General features: G+C 28.3%; 1 protein-coding gene across 3 annotated transcripts in view; it reads right to left on the reverse strand.

The window, feature by feature from the left end:
* LOC107447888 (protein pinocchio) overlaps positions 1-19,651 on the reverse strand; it is a 20,921-nt gene extending 1,270 nt beyond the window's left edge. The window contains exons 1-3 of one of the 3 annotated variants that reach the window (XM_016062923.3): positions 19,262-19,651; positions 1,593-1,764; positions 1,126-1,255 (exon numbers count right to left, since the gene is read on the reverse strand). In XM_016062923.3, the coding sequence (XP_015918409.1) occupies positions 1,126-1,255; positions 1,593-1,747 (285 nt within the window). In that variant the 5' untranslated portion in view covers positions 1,748-1,764; positions 19,262-19,651. Of the gene's footprint in view, positions 1-1,125; positions 1,256-1,592; positions 1,765-4,890; positions 5,345-7,102; positions 7,253-19,261 lie in introns of those variants that run through there. The other 2 variants (XM_016062925.3, XM_016062924.3) reach the window with 2 other exon arrangements.
* Positions 19,652-23,471: the final 3,820 nt, after the last annotated feature.

Consider the following 23,471-nt stretch of genomic DNA (forward strand, 5'->3'; position numbering starts at 1 on the left):
GACTCCTCTGGCCTCACCGAGACATGCATTGCAGAAATGCTTTAATGTATATCCAATAATATTGATGATAAATATTATTAGATATACATGATGCTTTAATGTATATCCAATAATATTGCATAACAATTTTTCCATAAAATTAACTTTTGAATTTCCACATTCAGTAATGAATATTAATTCAAAAAGACTTGTAAGACTACTTTATCTCAAAAAGCTTCAAACTGCTTTATAGTGAATTATCATTTTTTCCAATAAAATATTTCTTATTGGGAAATTCTTTCTGAAATTGTATATTTAAGAGTTTAGATGCACTGTGCACTACAAACAATATTTTTTCTTATTGAAATTATTCTTTAAGGGTAACATTTTATTCATGTATTACTGGTAGGTAGATTTTTTTTCATGCTTTCACTAATTGTAAGTTTGATACATTATAGAGGAAAATATGAGGTTAAAAAAATATATTATAATTAAATTCATAGAGTTAAAAATCAGACACATGCCCTAGCTAGAAGTAAAAAAACGAACATAAATATTTTACAATCTGATGCTGTCTTAATATTTATATGAAAAAAACGTCTGTTGGTTGAAAAAATTTTATAAATGCTTTCTAACTCGAAAAAAAAATCTGACAATTATTTATCTCTTTTATAGGAACACAACTTTTGAACAATAGTTAATCGACTTCATCACTGTACAAGAAAAAAAAAACTAACAATATAGTAACTGTAAAACTTGTCCAGAATTCCTGTCAAAAAAAAAAAAGGAAATTGTAAAAGTAGTTACGAAACTAGGAATTGCACTCTCAGTTTCAAAATTAATTACTAAGTTAGTCAACTGTCAGCACTACTAACTTAGAAAAACCATTAAAAAAATTCCAAACACACACCAATCGTAATATTGATATGGAAATGAAAATTAACATTTATAATGGTTCGACATGTGGGGAAAAAAAAAATTATATTTTTTACTCAACTTTGCCATCTGTTGTTAGTAAACTATTTTATTTAGAAAGTAGTAAACCTCATTTCTAACTCCTTCCATTTCTCTTCAAATTGACTTTTAAAATCTAATATATGGGGCATACGATATGTAGATAAAATATGAATGAACATAAATACTTACAGATTTAACATCCCGCCTCCACTTATTTCCACACTCTCCATTACAAGTCGGGCAAGGTCTAGTCATAGAATATCCACCACACTCAGTGCAGTCCAAGCTAACATGATCATCATACCAACTGACTCCACATCTGAAATAAACCATGAAAAAATCAATAAAACATTGGACAATAAAGACGCTTGAAAATATTAATTGTTCTTGAGCATTGAATGAGCTGTTATTTTGGAAAGTGGAATAGGTTGATTGTGAGTTAGTTTTTTTNTTTATTATTTTTTTTTTTTTTTTTTTTACAATATTAATGATCATTATCGCACTCTAAAGTTAAATCAAATTACAGTGTTAAAAACATTTAAATTTGTTATAAATTCATTCTAACACTAACCCTTAAATATCTTGATATGGGGAAAAGGGGACTTATTCCACTTTCAAAAATAATGACACAAATGTAACGCAAAATGGATATTTACTTGGAACAGGAATTATAGGTTCTTCTTAGGCCTTCGAGTGTTAACATATCTGATGTATCAGGAACTTGGTTTAGGTTTTCTTCACTGTCAAACACTTGATCAATACCTTCGATGTTCTCCTTTTCGCTGTTTCTACTTAAACGCTTGATTCTCATTTTGCCAATCTTAAATTCTGTAAAAGAAAAAAAAGCTTAGAACTTTAGAAACACAACTATTTTATATTTGAATAGTAAGCAAGCTCCATTTTTTATTTGATCAATAAATGGGTGGGTGTTTGGTCTTGGAAGGGACGGAGGGTATGCGGTATCTGTCCTCATTAAACTGTTCTACAGTAAATAGCTAGACTTTGTGCACAAGTCACCGGGTTACCTAGAGAGGGGGTTGCAATCCCTTCTGCAGAAGTTGAAAATTCTGATGGCATGTCTCCATATTATCCTTGTTTCCTTGAATGTTACAAATTGTGAAATGTGCAGCTGTATAGTATGACATAGAGAACTACTACTATTACTTATTCATTATAAAATAAACTCGTTTTATTATTCTGCTATGAATGAAAAATAAAAAAAATTTGTTTCCTCAAATGTTATAATACCAAAAATATTCTGCAACTGCACACAAGAAAAAAAAACAGAAGATGAACAAAGAAAAAAAAAGGTGAATAGATAGGTAAATGTAAAAATAAAGCATTCTAAACAATATTTTAAAAAAGAATTTAAAACTTGATGGCTATCACTATTTATAGGAAAAAGTTAGCTTTTGTCAACTATCTTTAACATTTTTCTAAAATATAATTCTATAGGGGGGAATGTTCTAGTTTTTTGAAAGGCGGCCTGCCCTGCTTGCCATTTGATCCCAATAAAAGCACCCTTTTTGTAAAAATAAGCCACCATCCTTTAAAAGCACTGCCCATTTTTTCGGATTCCATTTTGAAGATAATTAATTCACTGTTTAAAGAATAATTAGACATTGGTAAAATTATCTCTGTTTATAGGTTAAATTCAGATTATACTATTACAAATATTTATTTTGCTGGGATTATTCTCAACTAGTTAAATTTTTAAAATAATCTTTTTGGGAGAGCAGTACCGTCTTTACGCATGGGCACACCCGGGCAGTGCCCGAGGGCCCCAGGTACTCAAGGGGGCCCCGAGAGTCTTACTTTTTATAAATTTTATTTAAAAAAAATATAAGACTAAGCAAAATTACCTTATATATTTTTTAAAATAAATATATTATATTGTATAAACTGTGTATTTTGTTTTTCTTTCTACAAATAGTGATTGATTATCTTGCAAACAACAATAATTTGAATAGTTTATCACCAGGGAAACTTAAAAAGACAACCGAAATCTATTTATTAATGTTTCAATGAAATTTTTATGTGAATTCAGCTTTTTTGGGTTTACAAAAAACAAATTTAAATCAAAACGTATTTAAATTTGTTCAAAATATTGTATATGTTAAAAATGATTTATTTTATATATATTTGAAGTTCTTTAGTTCGATTTTAAGCAGTATGACGTGTTATACGGGCCCAAAACATTTCTTTGCCCGGGGGTCCTGCATGCTATTAAGACGGCCCTGTGGGAGAGTGGGGATATTAATTTTTTAAATGATTTTAAAACTATTTTTTAAATAAATAGCTTTTTTAAAAAAATGAACCTTTCATTCCGTGCAGATTCATTTTCTCATAATTTAGTTTAAATTATAGAAGAAAGCTTTCAAGCTGTTTATCAATTAATCATTTTATGTGAGTTGACTTTTTTTTGAAAAAAATATACACAGAGATTGCCTATATTGACAAATATTTACTTGCAGAAATTGCTATTTTGATAAATATTTACAATGTTAAGCTAGTGCCTTTAACAGGCAGGAACAGTCCTGACCTTTTTTATTCTTAGGGAGAATTTTGCATATCTTAAATCTTTTATCACATAATACATTAAAATATTTGAAAAATAAAGATATGAATGACAAAGAAAATTTTTTACTTTCATTAAAAATACAATTTACAAGTCAACATTGCAATTCAAAAATTTTTTAAATTACAAGCGGTTTTACATTACAATTCGAACAGTACAAGCAAATACTAATTAACAAATGCATAAAGATTTATCAAACGATTAACGAACCGAAAAAGCGCAAGACAACCTTCAACCTATGAAATTAAGAACCCAATCCCAGCTTAAAAAAACGCGAAATACATTTTCAAAAAAAATGGCGAAATATTAAAAAAAAAAAATAGACATCTGTAACAAAGTATGAGGAAACAGGAGATTTGGAAATCATTCTTAACAGTGGATGCGGAAAATTTAATTTCTATGATGACAAAAATAACCTAGATATTGATTTATACCTAATTGGAAAATAGCGGAATAAAGTCAGTAAAGGAAAACAAAATTTATAATTCGTAAGTGAATTAATTTATAAAATGACTTTAAAATATATTCTTTGCAAAAATTTATTTGTCACGTTAAAAAAAAAAAAAAACATGCGTTTTAGTGGTATTTTGTAAAGTAAAAATTGCAGTATTAACTACAAATTTCTATCCCAATTTCTTAATTGTCAATGAATTCCATTCACGGCATTTATATCTACATAAAATAGAGGATTTCAATTACGAGACATTTCATAAGTATTATGCAAATTCTTAAAACTGCACTTTAATTGAAAATCGTAGCCGAAAAGGGAACGAACCTTTTGAAAAAATGAGGATTATGGGTCTAATTTCACAAAATTCCATTTTAACTCTTCGATTCTAACTGTCACACTCTTTGAAACGTTTAAAAACGAACTGAATGGCTGCTGGTTTATGTTTTCACAACTCATTTATCAAATATGGATGCTACATTAATTGCTTTAACATTTTAATTCTAGCTAACTAGAATAAACTAGATTGAAATTCTTTAGGAGGGAATTAATACCTCCTTAGAACTTACACCAACCACAACTAGTTGGAAAAAAGGAAAAAAAACGGCGCTTTTATCTATAATATTGTTATTACAAGACAAATTTCAGATTTACTAACATCTGTGGTGTGGTATAATTTTCATTATTAAATCTTTAGCAAAAAATTTTTTAATTAATTTGCAATAGTTTCTTATTTAATTAAATCATTTGCAAACGATAGTTTATTAGATCATTTTGCAACTGATAATTTTCTAAATTATGCCTCTGGCGAAAATGATTATAAGAGCTATAAGAACAGGAAGAAGTTTCATTTCCTCACACCACGTTTTTTTTTTCTTAGCATATTTATTTAGAACAACTTAATTTGGAATATATTAAAATCACTTACACAGATATAAAAGAAGAATCCACCGGAAAATTCTTTCGTAGTAAAAATATAAAAATACTTCCAGCACTTATTCCAAGCAAGGACTTTCTCAAAATAAACTAAAAGGATTCTCACAAGAACTTCATACAAATCATTCACAGACTTTCGATGCGATAGGTAAAGTGAAGAGAAGGGACTATAAATAAATTTCGAGCCGAGCACTCTTGTGATAAATAGACAACTGATAAGAATAGGAAGATAAAAATTTTTAAATGAATCACAGCACACGTGAAATAAAATACCTTGAGTACGCTGTTTATCACGCGGATTACTTGGATAAACACACTAAAACAATAAAGACGAAAATTTCGTAAGAGCACGAGGTGTATAAAAGATTGTTCAAATCTCATTACTTTTTCAGAAGAAGGAATCTAGTTTCCGGTGAGCAATTTCGAAGCAGACGAAGTTAGAACTCGATTAAGATTTACCTTGAAATCCAAACGTTTAGCATAATTACATAAAGAACGTAATTCATATATCGGGTGTGACGTTAATATCTAATAATTGTGTATGTATGTAAAGGATAAAGAAAAAATTCTAACGAACTACATATTTTGAGTGGAGGCACCAGTTTGCCTACTTACGACAGATTAGACTAATTTATTCGTGGTTATTTAATGAAGGATAAACTTCAATGTTAATCTCAAATTTGAAAAAAATGTATAATAATTAAGGTTATGCCTAGTACGTAAAAAATATGAGATCCAAAGTTATAAAAGACTGAAGTGATCAGATTTTTTTTTTTTCTGGCACTGTATGCAATCAATGCAGCTGTTTCCAGACAATTTGAAAATAAGATTGCAGAAGCAAATTTAAAATTAAAATTTTAGCTCCCAAGCTAGTTACTATAAAGTTGAAAAAGCAAATAACTAAAGAAAAAAAATGGAAATTCATTTAAAAGTTTCGATTATGGCTCAATAGAGATAGAGGTTTCCCTCATCCTCAAAGGTGAAATTTAGCCAGAATGTTGAAATTATTGAAAAGGAGTTTCGGTCAAAAGGGAGTTGCGGTCAAAAGAGAGAAACTTAAAACTTTACAGTATTTAAATAAAAATTCAAATTTATACAAAAGAATGGGGCATTCTTTACGTACTCATACAAGTAAATAAAAATTCTCAGTATGTTACTAGTTTAAAGTACAAAACTTATTCGCGCACTGAAACTCACATTGTTCAATGCATTCCTTCATTGTTCAATGCAACTCGCATCGTAATCTAATGTTAATAGTAAATTGGTTTTAAAGAACTAAGTAGAACATGTTTAACACTTTAAAACTCACATTTTTAGTTTTAATTAACATGTTAATCTGTTGTAAATGCCCGGCTCAATTTTCATACAGTGTTTTACAAAGAAAAAATACATTTTGTAAACAGTATTCTGAACAGTCAACACATCATAATTTGAAGCAATTTTGCTAAAAATGTTTCGTAACATCTTACTCAAAACTCTTCCAATGATATGAACAATTTTTTTAAAAACAAACATTAGCATTACATATGCAGAGATGCCAACTGCTCCGGACACGCCAAAATAATTTTAAAAAAAACGGTAAATAACTACGAAGTAAATGTTGAAAATATTTGACTATTTTTGCTTGCTTTTTAAGAGGTATATCATGACATTAGTACGATAAAGTGGTAAATTATATAAGCCTAAGAATTATTTAGAAATAGTGGTGGATAAAATTTACTAAATTGAATTTATCAAACCAAGAATCACAATTGATAAGCTACCACTTTAAAATATATATTTGCTCTCCGGAGCAAGTTGGCATCTCTGCATATGACGTTACCATATGACCATGGCATACCTGCCATGGTAAGGGGGAAAATGAAAGGTAGATATTACAAAATTTTAAAATTTAAGAATATTCTATCAAATTAATCTAAGAAACGTTATCAAAGAAAAGGTAACTGTTAACTAGTGGTTTGATGCATGCAATAAACAAAGTGAAAGTTTACTTTGATAGAGATTGTTCTTTTAGAAACTTTTCCAGATTTCCTGAAGTAAACAAAAAACTAGGAGAATTTCAATTAAACCACGAGTATAATATCAAAATCCTATAGTATTCAAAAGAATCAATAGAGTTGCCAGGTATATTATCACGTCAAGTTTAAGGTCCTTTTTCCAACAGGTAGGATATAAAATTACAAAATAAGTGAAATGGAACTTACATCGGAATAGGCAAGCCAGGAACTGGAAGTAAGCAGTGTTGTGGAACGAAACCAAAACAAACCTGACTCAAAAGAGCTGCTCGAATCAAAACAAATGAAATGAGAACTCGACCTATTTCTTTCTCCCTCCAAGGGAAATAGCAAAGCAGTAAAATGATTTCAAGAACACGTGCCTGACAAGTGTAAGTGTCTGCATTTGTTTTTATTTTCACAAGTGGCGCCAAACATTCGGCTGTCTTAATGAATTTCTGAAATTGAGTTAATTCATCCGAAAAAATTCGAGGTTTTGGAATCACTTTTTTTTAAAAAAAAAAACAGTAATTTTCGTATGAAAGAATTACATAGACTGGTACCAACAGCAATAGTTCATGCGTTTACTAAAATCGCTGATACAGCAATGAATCATAACTGAGGTATTATGGTATCGATTAGGCGTTTATGTATTTATTGAACAATCGACAGCAACTTATTTTTTTCTGAATGAAAAATATTCTCAAATATTAAAATTTCACAAATATAGTCGAATTAAAGAAGAACAGAGAACCTGACTATTAACTCGTTAAATGAATGTCCAATCAGGTGTAGTTATAAAAAATAAAAGCTGTAGCGTACAAAAACATGCTGTATTATTAATAATTGGTAGAACACATGAGGAATTTTACATTGTTTTTCTTCATATCTTACCTGCATGCAATTTTTGAATAAATTGAATCAAATGTTTTCAAACCCTTTCGAAGGTAATTAAATTTCCACGAACATATACTTTTTTTTCCCTAATAACTCACAATCAAAACGTTTATACCCAATGTCTCGTTAAATCCAAGTTATACTCGCACGAACAATGTAAGATTTTTAACATTAAGCTAACAATTTTCCTCACTAAATTCTGTCTAATGTAAAATTAAGGAATGTAATAAGCGAGTAAGACTCTGCGTTTTAATTTTAAAGAAAAATATACCTTACTGTTTTATTTTGCTATTATATTAATTTGATAGCTCTAAGTCAAAGAGCAGATACTATGTTTTATTTAGCATATAATTGAAATGCGTAGAAGCGAAAAACTAGTAGATTAATGGCATTGGATTAAATATAAAGTTAACTGGTATGTAATATGCCATTATAGGCATAGAATATTTCCTAGATTTTGAATTCTTTATTTCATAAATTTTATTTAAGCATTTCTAATCGCTCTTTAAATGAATCTAATTTTATTAAATTTTATAAAGAAAGCGAATAAATATATTTATATTTTCTCAATAAATGTAAGAACTAGCTTTTTATTTCAATGTAAGGTGTATAACGAAATATAATTCAATGTCACGGCAAAGGAGTAACAAAATTTATAAAAAATTTATTTCTACAATCACATTAAAGATTAGTTACGTTATTAGGTCTACTTTAATTTTAAACGAACTTTTTGGCCTTAAATGTTCAGCCAAATTATTTAAATATTATCACTAGAAAATTGAGTGTGATCGATTTTGGCTTGACTTTTGGTAGTGTTCATTTTCAATAACGCGCCTTTAATGGATCTCTTCTGAATTACAAGGCTTCGATTAAATACTAACTTTTGAATTGGCTTATAATTAAGGTGCTCATGGAGGATGTATCTACCATGGCCCATCTCTAATAAAAATCAAAATTTATCCTTTTACCCCTAAATTGTTATTTGGATAAGATAATTCTTTTTTAATTCTGCAACTCGAGTTCGGCAGTAGAATTAATATTTTACAAAATAAAAGTCTTATTCTGATTAACATCCTATTTTCAAAGCCTAAAATTTATTTACTTTTCCCTATATATCAGTCTGCAATTATGTGAAGTACCATCCACTTGTCCCACCCTCAAATGTTAAATCTAAATATGATCTATTAATTCTGTTTTCTGCCACAATCAACAAAATTAATCTGCTACAATTAGGCCTCTATATAAATAGTATATAAATATCTATTTGTATAGAGGCCTAATAGTTATTTATATAGAGAGCTCTATATAAATAGTTTTAAATATTAAAATCTAAGCATAACTTGCAACTTTGTTTTTTAATGTAATTGTTATTTAATTCAAACAAAAAGATGAAGGCGTTTGAAAAGGTATTAAAAGAAAATGCAAAATAACCGGAAAATGAAAAACGACAACTGTTCAAATGATAATAGCACTCACGATCCCAAGTTTCTAGAAAGAGAAAACACGCGCTAGTCATTTTCTCTTTCCTAGTTCGAAATCTATTTTAAAACTACTCCATGTGATAAACACGGTCAGTTACCTCTGTCAGGCAAGTAAGAAACGCTTTTCGCAACATTCGGCATAGAAAAAATTAAATTTCATTGATAAGAATAGTATTATTCGTGCGAAAAACGAGGAGGTATTGTTATATGACACTTTTTTTTCTTCAAACATGCCAGGAACACGCGCGGAACGCAAAAGGAAAACACTGGCGAAGAAATACTTTTTATTCCATTTATACAAATATTTGATCTTGCCTAATTCGGGTGTGCAGACTTCAAATTATGTTTAAAAACGTTATATACCATATGAGAATGCATAAATGTTCCGACAAACTTCTATTAGGATTAGGGCACATCATTAGGATTAAACTTGGATAAACACCTATGCCCGAAAATGTCGCCTTACGCGGTTAAGAGCGCTTCTCTATTATGACCTGTTCCGAAGCTCACGAAGAAAATTCAAAATAGGGGAAGAGCCCGCAGCGGCGTACGACATTTTACGCAATTTTAATCCTGATGTTTTTTAACTCTCCTAAGTTAGTCGAAACATTTATGCGACTTCCTGTTATATACAATAACAACGTTTTTAAACTTCTAAATTTCGACAAAAAATTGACTAAAAATGTCATTTAAAAATCTGGGGCTTGAGGAGAGAAACAGATTGTAGATCTGAAATCAACGACGCGAAAGCAGCCAAGATCCGTTAAAAAATCCCAAGCAACCAAAAAAAAAAAAAAAAGTTCCAGTGTTATCTGAATATTTTCTTTCCACTTTAAAATTTAATAATAAAACAAATTTACGGTAACCTTCTGCATTTGATGAAAAGATTGGAGATATATAAAACTGGCCAAATTGCATGTCGCTTGTTTTCAAACCAGACTAAACTAATCCTAATTGATAGTTAAAACTAACAGGCAGTTGACCTTATTGGATTGGGAGCCAATCTTCCTAACTAGATATCCATAATCGGAAATACAACAAATTATTATTAAAATTCAAATTAGCGCAATTTCAGGTTGTTTTTTTGTGATACTTAATTCCATATAGGAATATACTCAATACTATAATACTATGAATGAATTTACTATTAAATTAAAAAATTTAACACCCCTGCGTTATATTCCAAATATCCGCTCCAAACAATATTTCATAACACTTGATATTTAAGGAGAGAGAAAAAAAAATTTTTACAATATGAAAATTCTTAAAAAGTTTATATCTATATATTGATGCAATTCCCATCTAAAAACGACGGGACACTCCTTAACTCAAAGATGAACATGACGTAACACGCTTGTATAGTCAGTAAATTTGAAACGAAAAATTATAGGGTAAAGTAAAAACATTTTGGTAGGGGCTAGTTGTAACACTTTTAACGATTTCCCACTTTTTCAAAATTGAAAAATTTTGAACATTACAACTAAACACTTAAAACAATGAAAGGAACTGTTGATATTAAGGTAAGACATTTCTTCAACAGTAATTCTCAAAATATGGTAAACACTATAAAATTTCTAGAATGAAGAAAAATTTTAAGAAAGAGTGAAATAAAGTAATTTTCAGAATATTATAAAATATACATTACGTTTTCAAATTTACTAAGATAATAAAACGCGCACTAGGCGCGCATCTCCAATCATAAGTGTATTAACATACAACTTTTTAATCGTCATTTGTTTATGTAGTCCCCCCTCTTAACTCTTTATTTATCCCTGTAACGTACTAAGCATTAAAACATAAAGGTACATAAATTTTGGATTTCGATTTACTTCAACTTCGGCACTTTCATAAAATTTATCTTGTCATTCTTGTCTGACAATGTATTTTTCGGCACTGAATACGCTGATTTAACATGAATGTATCTACCACTACAAATTAAATTAAACGGAAGTTGACAAAGGTTTCAACCACATTAGTTTCCGAATCAAAAATACACGCAAGGTCAGAAGAGAGAAGGAAATTAGCCAGGTCAAAAAAAGTACACCAAGTCTTGATTTTCATGCTGCCGAAGAAACATCGTCGTGTAAATTGCTCATAGATAAGTTTTTTTTTTTTTTTAACAAAACATGTTGAGTTTACAAATACCATGAATAGCAGACTCTTGTCAAAGTAGATTTTTAACCGTGCCACACGAAGATTTATTGAACAATGGAACAATTAAAATAATCTAGTCATATCTGGAATTTTTTAGTAATGATTTTTAAAAACCTTACCATATTGAATTTCAGAAATTTGTATTAAGCAAAATGTACAAAGTTTACAAGATTAGGCTTCAATTGTTGTCAATTTGGATCAACATATTATAGGGAATAATTGTTTATTAAGAACATAATATATAGTTTGAGATTAATCATTTTCAACTGTTTTCAGCTTGCTCACTAACAATTTAAATTCAGTTGATTACTTTAAATTATCACTTCAATTTCACCATTGTTGAACTATCAGACTCAAGACAATCAGGTTATAGCCACATTCATTAAAACATCGATCAGGTTTGACAGAATCAGACACATCAATAACATATTTTACACCAAAAAATAACCATCACTCATATGCTAATTAAATGTAAAATTTACGTCAACAGAAGATCTGAAGCCAAGCGTCCTTGATCAAGGTTTAGCTGTCATTTTTTCCCCCTTATTACCTTAAATAACTACAACGCTAGACTTGAAAGATATATTAAAAGGAAATTTCTGATTTATATCGTTTTATTATATAACCTACAGAATAAAAATAGAACAGCTGTGCTTGTTTCAGTTTATTTTAATTAATGAATGGCTGTTGATGCGTTCATCAAATGAAATACCAAAACTAGATTTCTACACTGCCGCTTTATTTTTGACATCCCGCTTTTACTATTTAACGAGCTTTGGTGCAAAAAGTGATAACTCTTATCTTTTCAATTTAGAGAAAAGTTTTTATTCCCTTAAAATTTACATATTACACATTTCAGATAGGAAAATTTATAGCTAAATATCGCTTGATCAGAATGAAAGCTTTTGTATGATATAATTAAAGACTTCGGGAGTAAATATTGGTAACCCTCATAGTATAAAAACGCCAATTTCGTATTGTAAAAAACTGCATACAACAAGAATCTCTGAAATTTTTCTGAAATGTTCAGCAATAAGTTTTCCAATTTTAAATTAACAGCAACTATATTCTGTAGAATTACAGACTTATGCCTAAAATACAGCAATTACAGGGGTCTGTTTAGAAGAAATTTGGGTCCGTTAACGGTCCTTTCACAAAATATCTTTTCATTAAAACGGATCCTTCACAAATTAATTTATCTTTTAATCGGACCCGTCACAAATTTGTTTATCTTCATTATTGTTTTGTTGATCGATTAAACCCTTCCCAGGGGTGAAAATTAAAAAAAGACGGTTCGAAACAAACTAAGTTTTCCAAGTTTCCCTAAGTTTAAATTCCAAATGTAGTATTCTAAGAAAATATTTCTACTTTAACAAACATCGTGTGCACATTCTTATTGATATTAAATGATAATTTTTTTCTGTAAATAAATAATTAATCAATTTATGATTCATAACCAATTATTCCTAAAATTAATTGATTATTATGCAATAAAAATTTATTTCTGGTAATTTTTTAAATAAAATATTATAAATTTAAGAATTGCTTAAGTTTACTTAATACGTAACACATTAAAAGTGCTGCATTTAAGTAGTGTTATTTAAAATATGTCAACTGAAATTATTAAAAATGTGAGAGATTTTGTTTCCATTATTCGTCCGAAATTAATAGTCTGTGTTGAGCATGTATAGGCTAAATACCAAATATTTGTATGATGCATCTCTAATTTACAGTAGCAAATTGTTGAGCAGAATCTTTTATCTATTTACAATTTTAAAAACTTCTTGAAAAGGTTTTTAGCAATTTTTGCAATAACAGGACCCTATTTGCACAAATTCACAAAAACAGGACCCTGGTTGAAAGAATCTGACTTAACACTTATATTCACAAATTATGAGTAGTTTTTTCACTATTTTACAAAAACAGGACCTTTCACAAAATGTCTGGACAGACCCCTGAATTAGGATTACCACCCTTTGTCTCTGAGATTTTCAACTATCAAGGACAGAAAGTGAATTTGAATATAGTTTAACCCAGCATCCGTTTAAGAACAGTCTCCTACCAGACGAAGACACGTAATAATAGTTCTAGAGGGGTATAATATAATAGGTAATAGGCGTTTAAAAAAAAACACCCCTTAGTTAAGGATGAAATAACAATAAGTAATGAAATACAAACGGATATTTGTTTTTTAATTCGATTTCGGGCAGCGACCTTGCGAATGCTCCAGACGCGCTTGTTACCTTGAACTCAGGGGATTGATGAGCATAATCTGCCAAGCCGTGTGAATGTACTGACTGCTTCGCAGACAGTTCGCTGACCCGCTGAGCTTAAACCTAGGAAAAATGTAAGCCAAATTACCCAAAAGACCCTTGGAGCAAATTGACACGCGCCAATAAAATATTGTATGCAAGAGGAATAACCAACACTTGCGAGTGAAGCATCATAATTTTGTTTTTGAGAAGTTTCTGATTCATAAAGGTCAAAATACAGATCGGTTGGAAGTGAATCAGAGATGCATCAATTATTTTAAGAAGTTGATACAATGCATAGTAAAGGAACAGCTTTTTTTATGAAAGCAATCTGTTGCAGAATTTTTAATGAAAGCAAACTTTTGTAGGTGTAACTTGGATTGATATAAAATATAAATTAACTACTATACAACCTAAAAAAATAATTTCAGCATTTTTTTCCGCTTAGATGGATATAAATGCGAATTTTAAAAAAAATGAAATCCTAATTGCGAGTGAGGCAACGTAATTTTGTTTTAGAAAAAGTTTCTGAAGTTGACATGTCTAATTCATAAAGGTCAAAATACAGATCGGTTGGAAGTGAATCAGAAATGTATCAATTATTTTCAGGAGTTGATACAACTTATAGTAAAGAAATTTTTTAAGAAAGCAAACTGTTACAAATTTTTAATGAAAGCAAGCAAATGTAGTTAAACAGAGACTGATATAAAATATAAATTTATTACAATACAAATTTAAATAATTTCATAGTTTTTTTATTTAAATTAAATATAAAATACTGATAGAAAAAATGATATAAATGTTTCTCGCAAACTTGAAACTATTCTATTAAATTAGACCAAGTTTATAAGAACTAGAGTTTGCCAAACCTAATTATTCTAAACAACTTAGGACAAATAACTGAAGTATTGGATTTCACATTAGCCAAGAGCAGAATTTTTAAATTAGTCTACGACAAATACATTGCTAAACATTCACGTGGTGGCATTGCCTAAAATTTTGGAACTTTCGTATTCATTATTTAAAAAAAATGCAGGAGGATATTAGACGACTATCTTATTGTATTTACAGCCAAATTAAATGTGTAAATTTATTTGCTTATCGGTATCAAGATGTGTGCCAAAATGTAATTTTATATTTTATGGTATTAAAAGGTAATTTTTTGTGTATCTTCAAGCTGAATCACTTGGTGCACAAGTACTTAAGCGGAATAAATGTGAGATTTTTAAGATAAATCACTTGGTATCAACTTTTTTCTTTTGCAACAATTTAGTAATATGAACCACACCAAAATCCCTATAAGCTATGATTTACTAAATAAAACCCATTTAATAATTGAAGTCTCTTTTAATATAATAATTTTATTTATTTTAGTGAATATTACACTATAGATGAAAACTCAAATTTAAACAAAATCAGATAGGAAAAACTTTTTTTGTGGAATTTATCACAGTTTTATATTGAAGCTAAGCTTGCAAAAAAGTTTTTTTGAATAGGTTTAGATTTTTAATGACAAACCACTCTTCCTAAGTAGTTATATTTTTCAATTTATAATGTTTGAAGTAATCCGCGTGTTTGCCTAAATACTTCGAGGTAAATACCTACAAAATGAAAGAAAATACCTTAACTAGAACTATTTCAGAACGATCACGTAAAGTGTCATAAATAAAATCGCTTACCAAAATCTACGATGACAAGTTCAGATTTAACCAACTACTAAAGCGCCCATAGTAACTGATGTTCCATAAATTAAGTACCCTAAATTAAGTACCAATGTCATTTCATGAATCATACCATATTACCAAGTCAGACGAGATTATTATAACGCTTTCTCGAATACTCTTAATTATTGCGAAAGGAAATGGTGATTTGAGTCAATTCTAGAAGTAGCGAACGGATGACTTCCGCGATGGCTAATCAAGGTTGCCGAATGATACAATAGCATAGTAAAAAAAATACTAATTTGTGGAATGCCCCCAGCACATTTTTCTTAACATTCAAAACTCTTAAAACGTTAAGCAGCTAAACTTACTATTACACATTAATATTGTTACTGTGTTATTGTAGTATAGTTTTTTTTCCCCCTCAGAAACAAAGAAAAATTCCTTTTAAACTTTTTTTTTCTTTCCAAGACTTCAAAAAAGAATAAATAGATTCAAGTTAGAGATCCTGCTCAGGAAAAATACGTTTGAGCTATTATGTTGCCACTTATATAATTTCAGGGACCGATTCACAATTTAGTTATTCATTTTGACCAAAAAAAGAAGACTTATTTAAAAAAATAATCGTTTATAATTTTTTTAAACTATTTTCTAAAAAATGTATAAAACTTTGAAAGTCTAAGAAATTTCAAGTAACTAGTATCCTTGTTTGAGAATACATGGAAAAAAATTCTGATTTAATAGCTTAGAAGCAGCTGAGATTTATCTAATATTCATTATTAAATCTGAGAACCCTACCACTTTTTTTAAAAATATTTTGTGAAAGGACTATGCATACAATAGACATGGAAAAAAATTGAAATTTCAAGCTTTAAATTGTAAATCCAATGCCAGAAACATGTTTGTATGCACACAAAATTGTTAATGCTGTAACGATTTTTTTTCCTTCCTTTAAATGATTTTTTCGATTTTATATGCAGTATTAAGGTATTAGGGATTTTCTTATATTTGTACTTACATTTACTTATTTCTTTTCAAAGAGTAAAAATATTGCTTTGATCATTTCAGAAATGTGATTTTAAAATTTGATCTTTCCAAAACATTAAAACTTCAGTTAAAATTGAATAATTTTTAAGTACAATTTCATGTTAATTACATTATCAGAAGAAAAAACATTGAATTTTTTTCAACGAAAAATGAAATTCTTTTCTAAAGATAGATTAGTTAAATTGCAAAATAAATTACTTACATATCTAAGGATTGAAAAAAAAACACGAAAAAACTATTTTACAAGGCATTAAACATCCTTCCCTTAGCCCAAGGTTTATTTTAAGTCCTAGGTGTGAAGGTGTGCAAAAGTAACACCTTGATAATGAAATACAAATTAAAATTAATTGAAAATGTACCTTTTACATCATAATATGAAAAATATAACTATTTTATGGAAGCCTTAATTTTTGTTTAAGAGATTAAAGTAGTCCTCCAAATCATCAGTTTATCATCAACTGATTTTAAACTTTTTAAATAAAAAATACTCCGCCAACCTGTTTGTAAACTCATTTGCTAGTGAAATCAGCCACTGTAATCAAATTTCAAAGAAAAGGATAATTTATATATACAATATATTTGACCAAGTAACTTTTTCACTCCATAAAATGTACTAGAGGCATTGTTAAGTACAAAAATCAGCAACAAAGTTTTGAGTCTGTTTTCTAAGAAATTTTTTTTTATAACAGATTTTTCTTTACCTTCATTTACTAATCAATACTCACCACGGTAGAAAGCTTATTTTTTCTATTTTATATTATAACCAGATTTGAATGGCTAACCTAATTCTGAGTATACCACTATCAATACTCAATTCTGTAGCCTTGTCATTTTGAATTTGACCCAGAAGACCAGGGAACTCCTGGATCAAGCATTCTGACAAACTAGACTTCATGGAGGACATTGATAGAATTAAATCGCTTTTGTGTTACATGGAGAGGAAAATAGTTGAAACCTCTCGTGGTTAGCCTTAAGAAAAGGGGATTCTAACCGAGGATCCGTCAACCATTCAGGATATTTCAGGTCAGCACAGTGGTCTGTAAAAATTCGGATCAACCAACCACCACATTGGGAGGTGAACGCTCTATCCTCTAAGCCACTGCGGCTCAACTGTACAGATATTATGAAATCATTAGAACATGGAACAGTCTGGTAAGTGCAGGATTGGATTGAGATTGTGAGGTCCAATTAATTAAGGGATCATTTAATTGAATTAAGGGACCTTTAAAATGAACTATTTTTCATTCAACATTCTGATAATTTCGATATTCTGTAACTCTATTAACAAAATTTATTCAAAATTTTTAAACCTATTTTAACAAGCTAAATAATCTATGCTTCATTTAATTTTTTTTTTTAATTGACCAAAAATGTGATAAAATTTAAAAATGTAATGCAATGCAAAGCATGCAAATATTTTTATATCAAAATTCTAAATATACATTTTGAAAGAGAACTAAAAGAAAACTAACAATATTTTTAAGCAAAGCATTAAAAATAAAAAAGACAGCATTTATGAGCACCTATAACTTTTCTGCATCAAATTATTCAATCAAAGGAAAACAAAGCTTTAACAAGCCCGAGCTATCCGATTTTTTAATAAACTTTAAAATATTAAAATATGACATGCAGGGGTCTGTCTAGGTTTTTCTGAGAAGTACCTATTTTGTGAAAATTTAGATATAACTTGTGAAAATTAAAAATTATTTAACTAACTCAACACCAAAATATGAATTTATTGTTTCTTATGGGATACAAAAATAAAAATTTTAGAAAAAGTTTTTTGTGAAACTATCATTTTTCCTAAAGTTGAATTTGTGAAGGTACAGCTAAACGGTAGCAAATTTGGCCTCGACAGACCCCTGACATGTTACAAATGAACTAAAATAGTTAAATATTTTGCTGCTTTTAATGTCTTAGAAGACTTATCGGTATTTATATATTAAAAAGGGTCTTCAAAATATTACTAAAGCACCTATATAATGAACTTATGTTCATATATAGGTACTGACATTAGGTACTGATTATTACAGCATCTATTAGTTGTTAACATAGTACCAGTAATATTTATGATCACAACACTGGCATCAAAACTATTTTCACAGCTCTTATTAGCAGATAAATTAAACACCATTTTACCTTATATCAATCCATGCAGCACTCATATTTGCAATAAACAGTCAATTTTAAAGCAGTAATAATTCAGATAATATACGAAGATAATCAATAAGATAGTAAAAGGTATACTTTGGGCTACAAATAAAGGCTAAACAATGTAATTAAGACACAAAAATGGACATACTATTGCATTGTGTTGAAACACAGAATGAGTAAAGTCTTCCATATTTAGACAGTGAGACTGAAGAAGTTTGTTTACAGTTTACAAAACTGAAATTATAGAATATTCCCTTAAATGCACGTTGTGAGATTAATAAACACAAAATCCGAGATAATCCCTCTCTTCAACGTGAACATTTTATATTACATCCCAAAACTTTTATATTATAAATAGTTTAAAACATATCTATGTATGATAATATGTACAGTGCAATACGCAAAAATATATACAGATAACAAAAGAACGCATAAAAAATTTGCTTTTTATTGTTCTTTTACATATATTCCAAGTTTAGATAGAAATGCAAAGCATATTCATAGATTTTTTTTTATGAATTAAATCCCTTTTTCGCATTTGATTCCTACTTTTTTCAAATAATAAATACCACGTGACCTGAACTGTCAAAATAGGCATGCAACAAGTGTTTATGAGTACAACTACACGAATACAAAGCTTCATTCATAAAAAAAATTCGAATATTCGTTTATATAATGCCATTAATTTGCTTTCGAATTAAATAGAATAAGTTGAATACTTACATATTAAAAACTTTACTTCAAACGGAAGAGAAAGTCGATTTGCAGCAAGAGCTAAACAACAATGACAGTCGAACTAGAGCGATATATCAACTGTTAGACAACTGAAGTGTAAAGAAAGCGGTAAAGGAAGAAAGTAGTGAGTTCGAGGCTATATGTCCGGGTAATGTGACGTCATGAAAAGACGTAGTCTTAAATTAAAATTATGTATTAATGAAAGACTGACGTCAAATCTGTCGCATGTAAAAAAGAATAAAATCGACATTAAATCAAAACAAAGTAGTGAAGAAAAAAAGAACATTTTTTGACAAGCAATAATTATCGTAAATATCGTTTTCTAATGATAGAGAGAAAACGATCAAAATATTTTCGGATGCAGCTCCACGCAAAAATAAATTAACTTTTATCGCCAGTGTTTTTGTTGTTATTTTTCAAAGGCGCCACCGCTTTTTTCTTGTTTGTCTATATGAGGGGTTCGGAATAATTGGATTGAAAAACTATAGCTAGATCTATATTTAAATGTTTTATTACTCGTTTTGGTTTTGGTTCTGTCTCGAAAAAATTTTCGATAAACGCTATGGCAAAACGCGTCGTAAAATCCCAATTACTCATAAATATTAAACTCAGGTATGAATAAAAATCCTTGATGGAATAAATTAAATGTATCAAGGTGAAAGGGAATCAAGAGGGTGCATGTGTAACCCCATGGAAAACCAATAAGTTAAAAATTATATTTGATTTTAAATATTATTAAGATATTTATTTTAAATAATTAAAAAAATTTTATTTTGAAATAATGATGTAGAATTTATTCATATGAATAGTCNCATTGGATGAACGAAACACACTCTGAGATTGTTTTAAAATTCGAAAAAATGTTTGTAGTAATAGAAGAGACTTCTATCTTCAAATTCCACACATTTTTAACGTGAAATAAACATAATACTGAATAGCAGCACTTGAAAAATGCCAAATTCGAATTAGCACAAAGTAGCCCCCGCTGCACAAAGTAGCCCCGAATGACGGTACTCGCAAAATAAAAATGTTTTAAATAAAATTTTAAAAAATAATATTCTAATGCTAATGCCTCTAAACGGGTACCAATAAGTTAAAAATTATATTTGATTTTAAATATTATTAAGATATTTATTTTAAATAATACAATTTTTTTATTTTGCGATAATGATATTGAATTCATTTACATGCATAGTCGAGAATTGAACTCAAAAATTACGCTTTTAAGTTTAATGACCTGAGTAACTAATGTTTAGAATTTTGTTACTCGCAAAATAAAAATGTTTTAAATAAAATTTTAAAAAATAATATAAAAATAATGCTCTCTATTTTATTTTCATATAATATTTAATTAAAATAAAGCATGATTCGCGATTTTTTTTTAATTATTTTTTATGGCAAACCTTTTTGGTTTAGTAGTATATAAATAAATTATTGGAATTATCCAGGAAAATTTTTAACAGGTAAAAAAAATATTCTAAATTAAAAAGTAAATTTAAATACGATTTTAGACATATTTGAAAGATTATTTTTCTTAATCAATTTCAAGGACTAATTATTGCCTCTTGAAAAGGAGGCAATTTATCTATTATCTTATTATTTATCTATAATCTATGAAGTCGAATTTTTACGAAAAAGAAGAAAAAAAACTTTAAAGATTTCCAAAATAATTCTAGAGTGTTCTAATTCCTTAATAAATACTTCATTGCGATCTGGAAAAAAAAAATATATTATTTTCCGGATACTAACTGTAATATCTTATCTTTTAATGATAAAACATCTGGAAAGAAAGGTTATCTTATCGCTTGAAACTAATTATTTATGAGGTCAAATCTAATGAAATAAAAAAGAAGCAAGCGCTTTCTTTTAATCAGATTTATGATTTTATTAGGTAATGATAAGATAAAAATTTCAAATGTAAATATTGGAAGCATCATGTCATCTTATTACAGAATTTTCTCGATTTTTCGAAATTAGTCTTTTATGGTGCCTTTAAGGAGGAGGATTGCCTATCAGTACTTCTTTATAAAAAATAATAAATAAATAAAACCACTAAGAAGCTTCCACAACGAATCATAAAAAAAAATCTATTCAATATAATATTGCATGAATTTCATCAATCTGTTTTAGAATCAAGAGACGACAACAGTAACTTTTTTTTTTTTAAAGAGATTAACAAAGACAAAGTAATATGGAGAAGTGGTTCCAAAATGTTGCCCCACGGAACCCTAGTGTTACATGGAAAAGTTTAAGGATTCAGAGAGTTAGGACTTCTTTTGACCAATATTTCTTAATATTTTTGAAATCTATAATAATATTTCGATACAAATTTCCTAAATGCAATTTCCAAATTCCGATATGTCAAATAAATGACCCATTACACACTTATTTAGCATTTTCGGTTACCTTTATTAAACTATTTAAAGTAACATGCCCATTAAAAGGAAAAGACGGGATTTTTTGAATTATAATTTTTCGAATAACAATACATAGAATAAAGTATAAAAAGATTAGCGTTTATGAGTAATTGCATCAGTATTTTCCTTCGCACTTTTCAAATCAAACTACAATAACTAAATTCGTTAATAAAAGAATATGTTTCCCTATTAACCATTTTTTACATATATAGCCGTTCTTTTAAGTTTTCATTTCTGCGAAAACGATAATTTGGTTTTTTTGTTTTATTCATTTTCAGAACTGTGAATTCAACTATCTATAATAGGATGAAAAAAGAAGTCTTTCCTCTTATTAAATATTTTCAAAATAAAGAAACCTTTCAATGCATAATTACGTTCACAATAATTTGTCTTCATATACTTTATCAATAAAAGTTGGGACTCTATCGAAAGTAGGTTGATCACTTATGATTCCTTAGGCGAGAAGAATTGAGAACCGCTGCTCGATGTCAGCGATTAGCAATGTTTTTTCGTTAAAGAAATGTAAGTGATCGAGCTTTTTTTCTTTTTTTNTTTTTTTTTTTTTTTTTTTTTTTTTATGAAACACCAGCATTATAAAAAGAAAATAATTAGAAGCTGAGAATTACTGATCAAAAAAAGAATAGTAATTATTTTGCAAATATTTAATGTGATTAGTTCGATTCTTAATATTATGAATTAATTCTTGAAGTATGCATGCATATGTTAAAAAGGAAATAAAATAAGCTGAATTAAGGTTTTTAAAAAGAACTGTTGTAAATATTGAGAATAGTCATCAGGAAAGCCTATTTGAATATAGTTTTTTTATTATGAATCGAAAAGCTCGATGAGAAATATTTATTGAATTTATTTTATAAGTACGCATTCTTTTCATAATTTATTCAATATATTATTATTGAAAAAATATTTTTTTTTAAATATTGCAGCCTCTATTTTATTGACATTTTACATAAATGAATTTATATAACTATTAAATAAATAATTTAAAAATATTTTGAAATTTGGCTTGTTATGCACAATTCATCATCAACCAATCACATCATCACTTATATGATTCCTGAAAAAAAAATTAAAACGTTTGAAAATTTTTAAATTATCGCTCATTTATCAAAATGATATTCTTAAAACTTTGGATTTTAAACACCATCTCAAAATTATATTTGAATTTTTTTATTATTATTTTCGATCCTAATTCAACTTACAAAAAAATCTAATAATGGTGTCGCAGATTTTCACTGTTACCGGTACATTTTTATTAACTTGGAGAATCACATGGTAGATTCCAATTTTTCCACATTAATTTAATTTTTTTATTTATCATCAGCATAAAATAATAACAGTCATAAAGGTATTATTTTCCTATAAAATATTTCTGCATCCCAAATTTTATAATATTTATCAGTAATATTTAATTTTTTATTCTATTTTGCTATTATTACGTTTTTTATTTTGACTGTTTTCTTACTTAAGTGTTAAAAACAAAAAGAGTTTTTGTCTATTATAACGTAATTCCATGACATTAACCATCCAACGGTTATATTTAACAGAACAGTACTATAAATTTAATTATTGCGTCTAAAACTATAGATACATATATAGAGAATTATAAAAAAAATACAAACTATATTTTTTATTCTGTCTATATAATATTCAAAATAATAATAATAAATAAATAAATGCTTAAAAATAAGAGAAACATATGGATTAGTGCCTTAGAGATTACGTATGTCTGGGTTTTAAAGTGAAAAAATAAATTTCATATA

The sequence above is a fragment of the Parasteatoda tepidariorum genome, chromosome 2 (assembly GCF_043381705.1).
Source record: "Parasteatoda tepidariorum isolate YZ-2023 chromosome 2, CAS_Ptep_4.0, whole genome shotgun sequence".
NCBI lineage: Eukaryota > Metazoa > Arthropoda > Arachnida > Araneae > Theridiidae > Parasteatoda > Parasteatoda tepidariorum.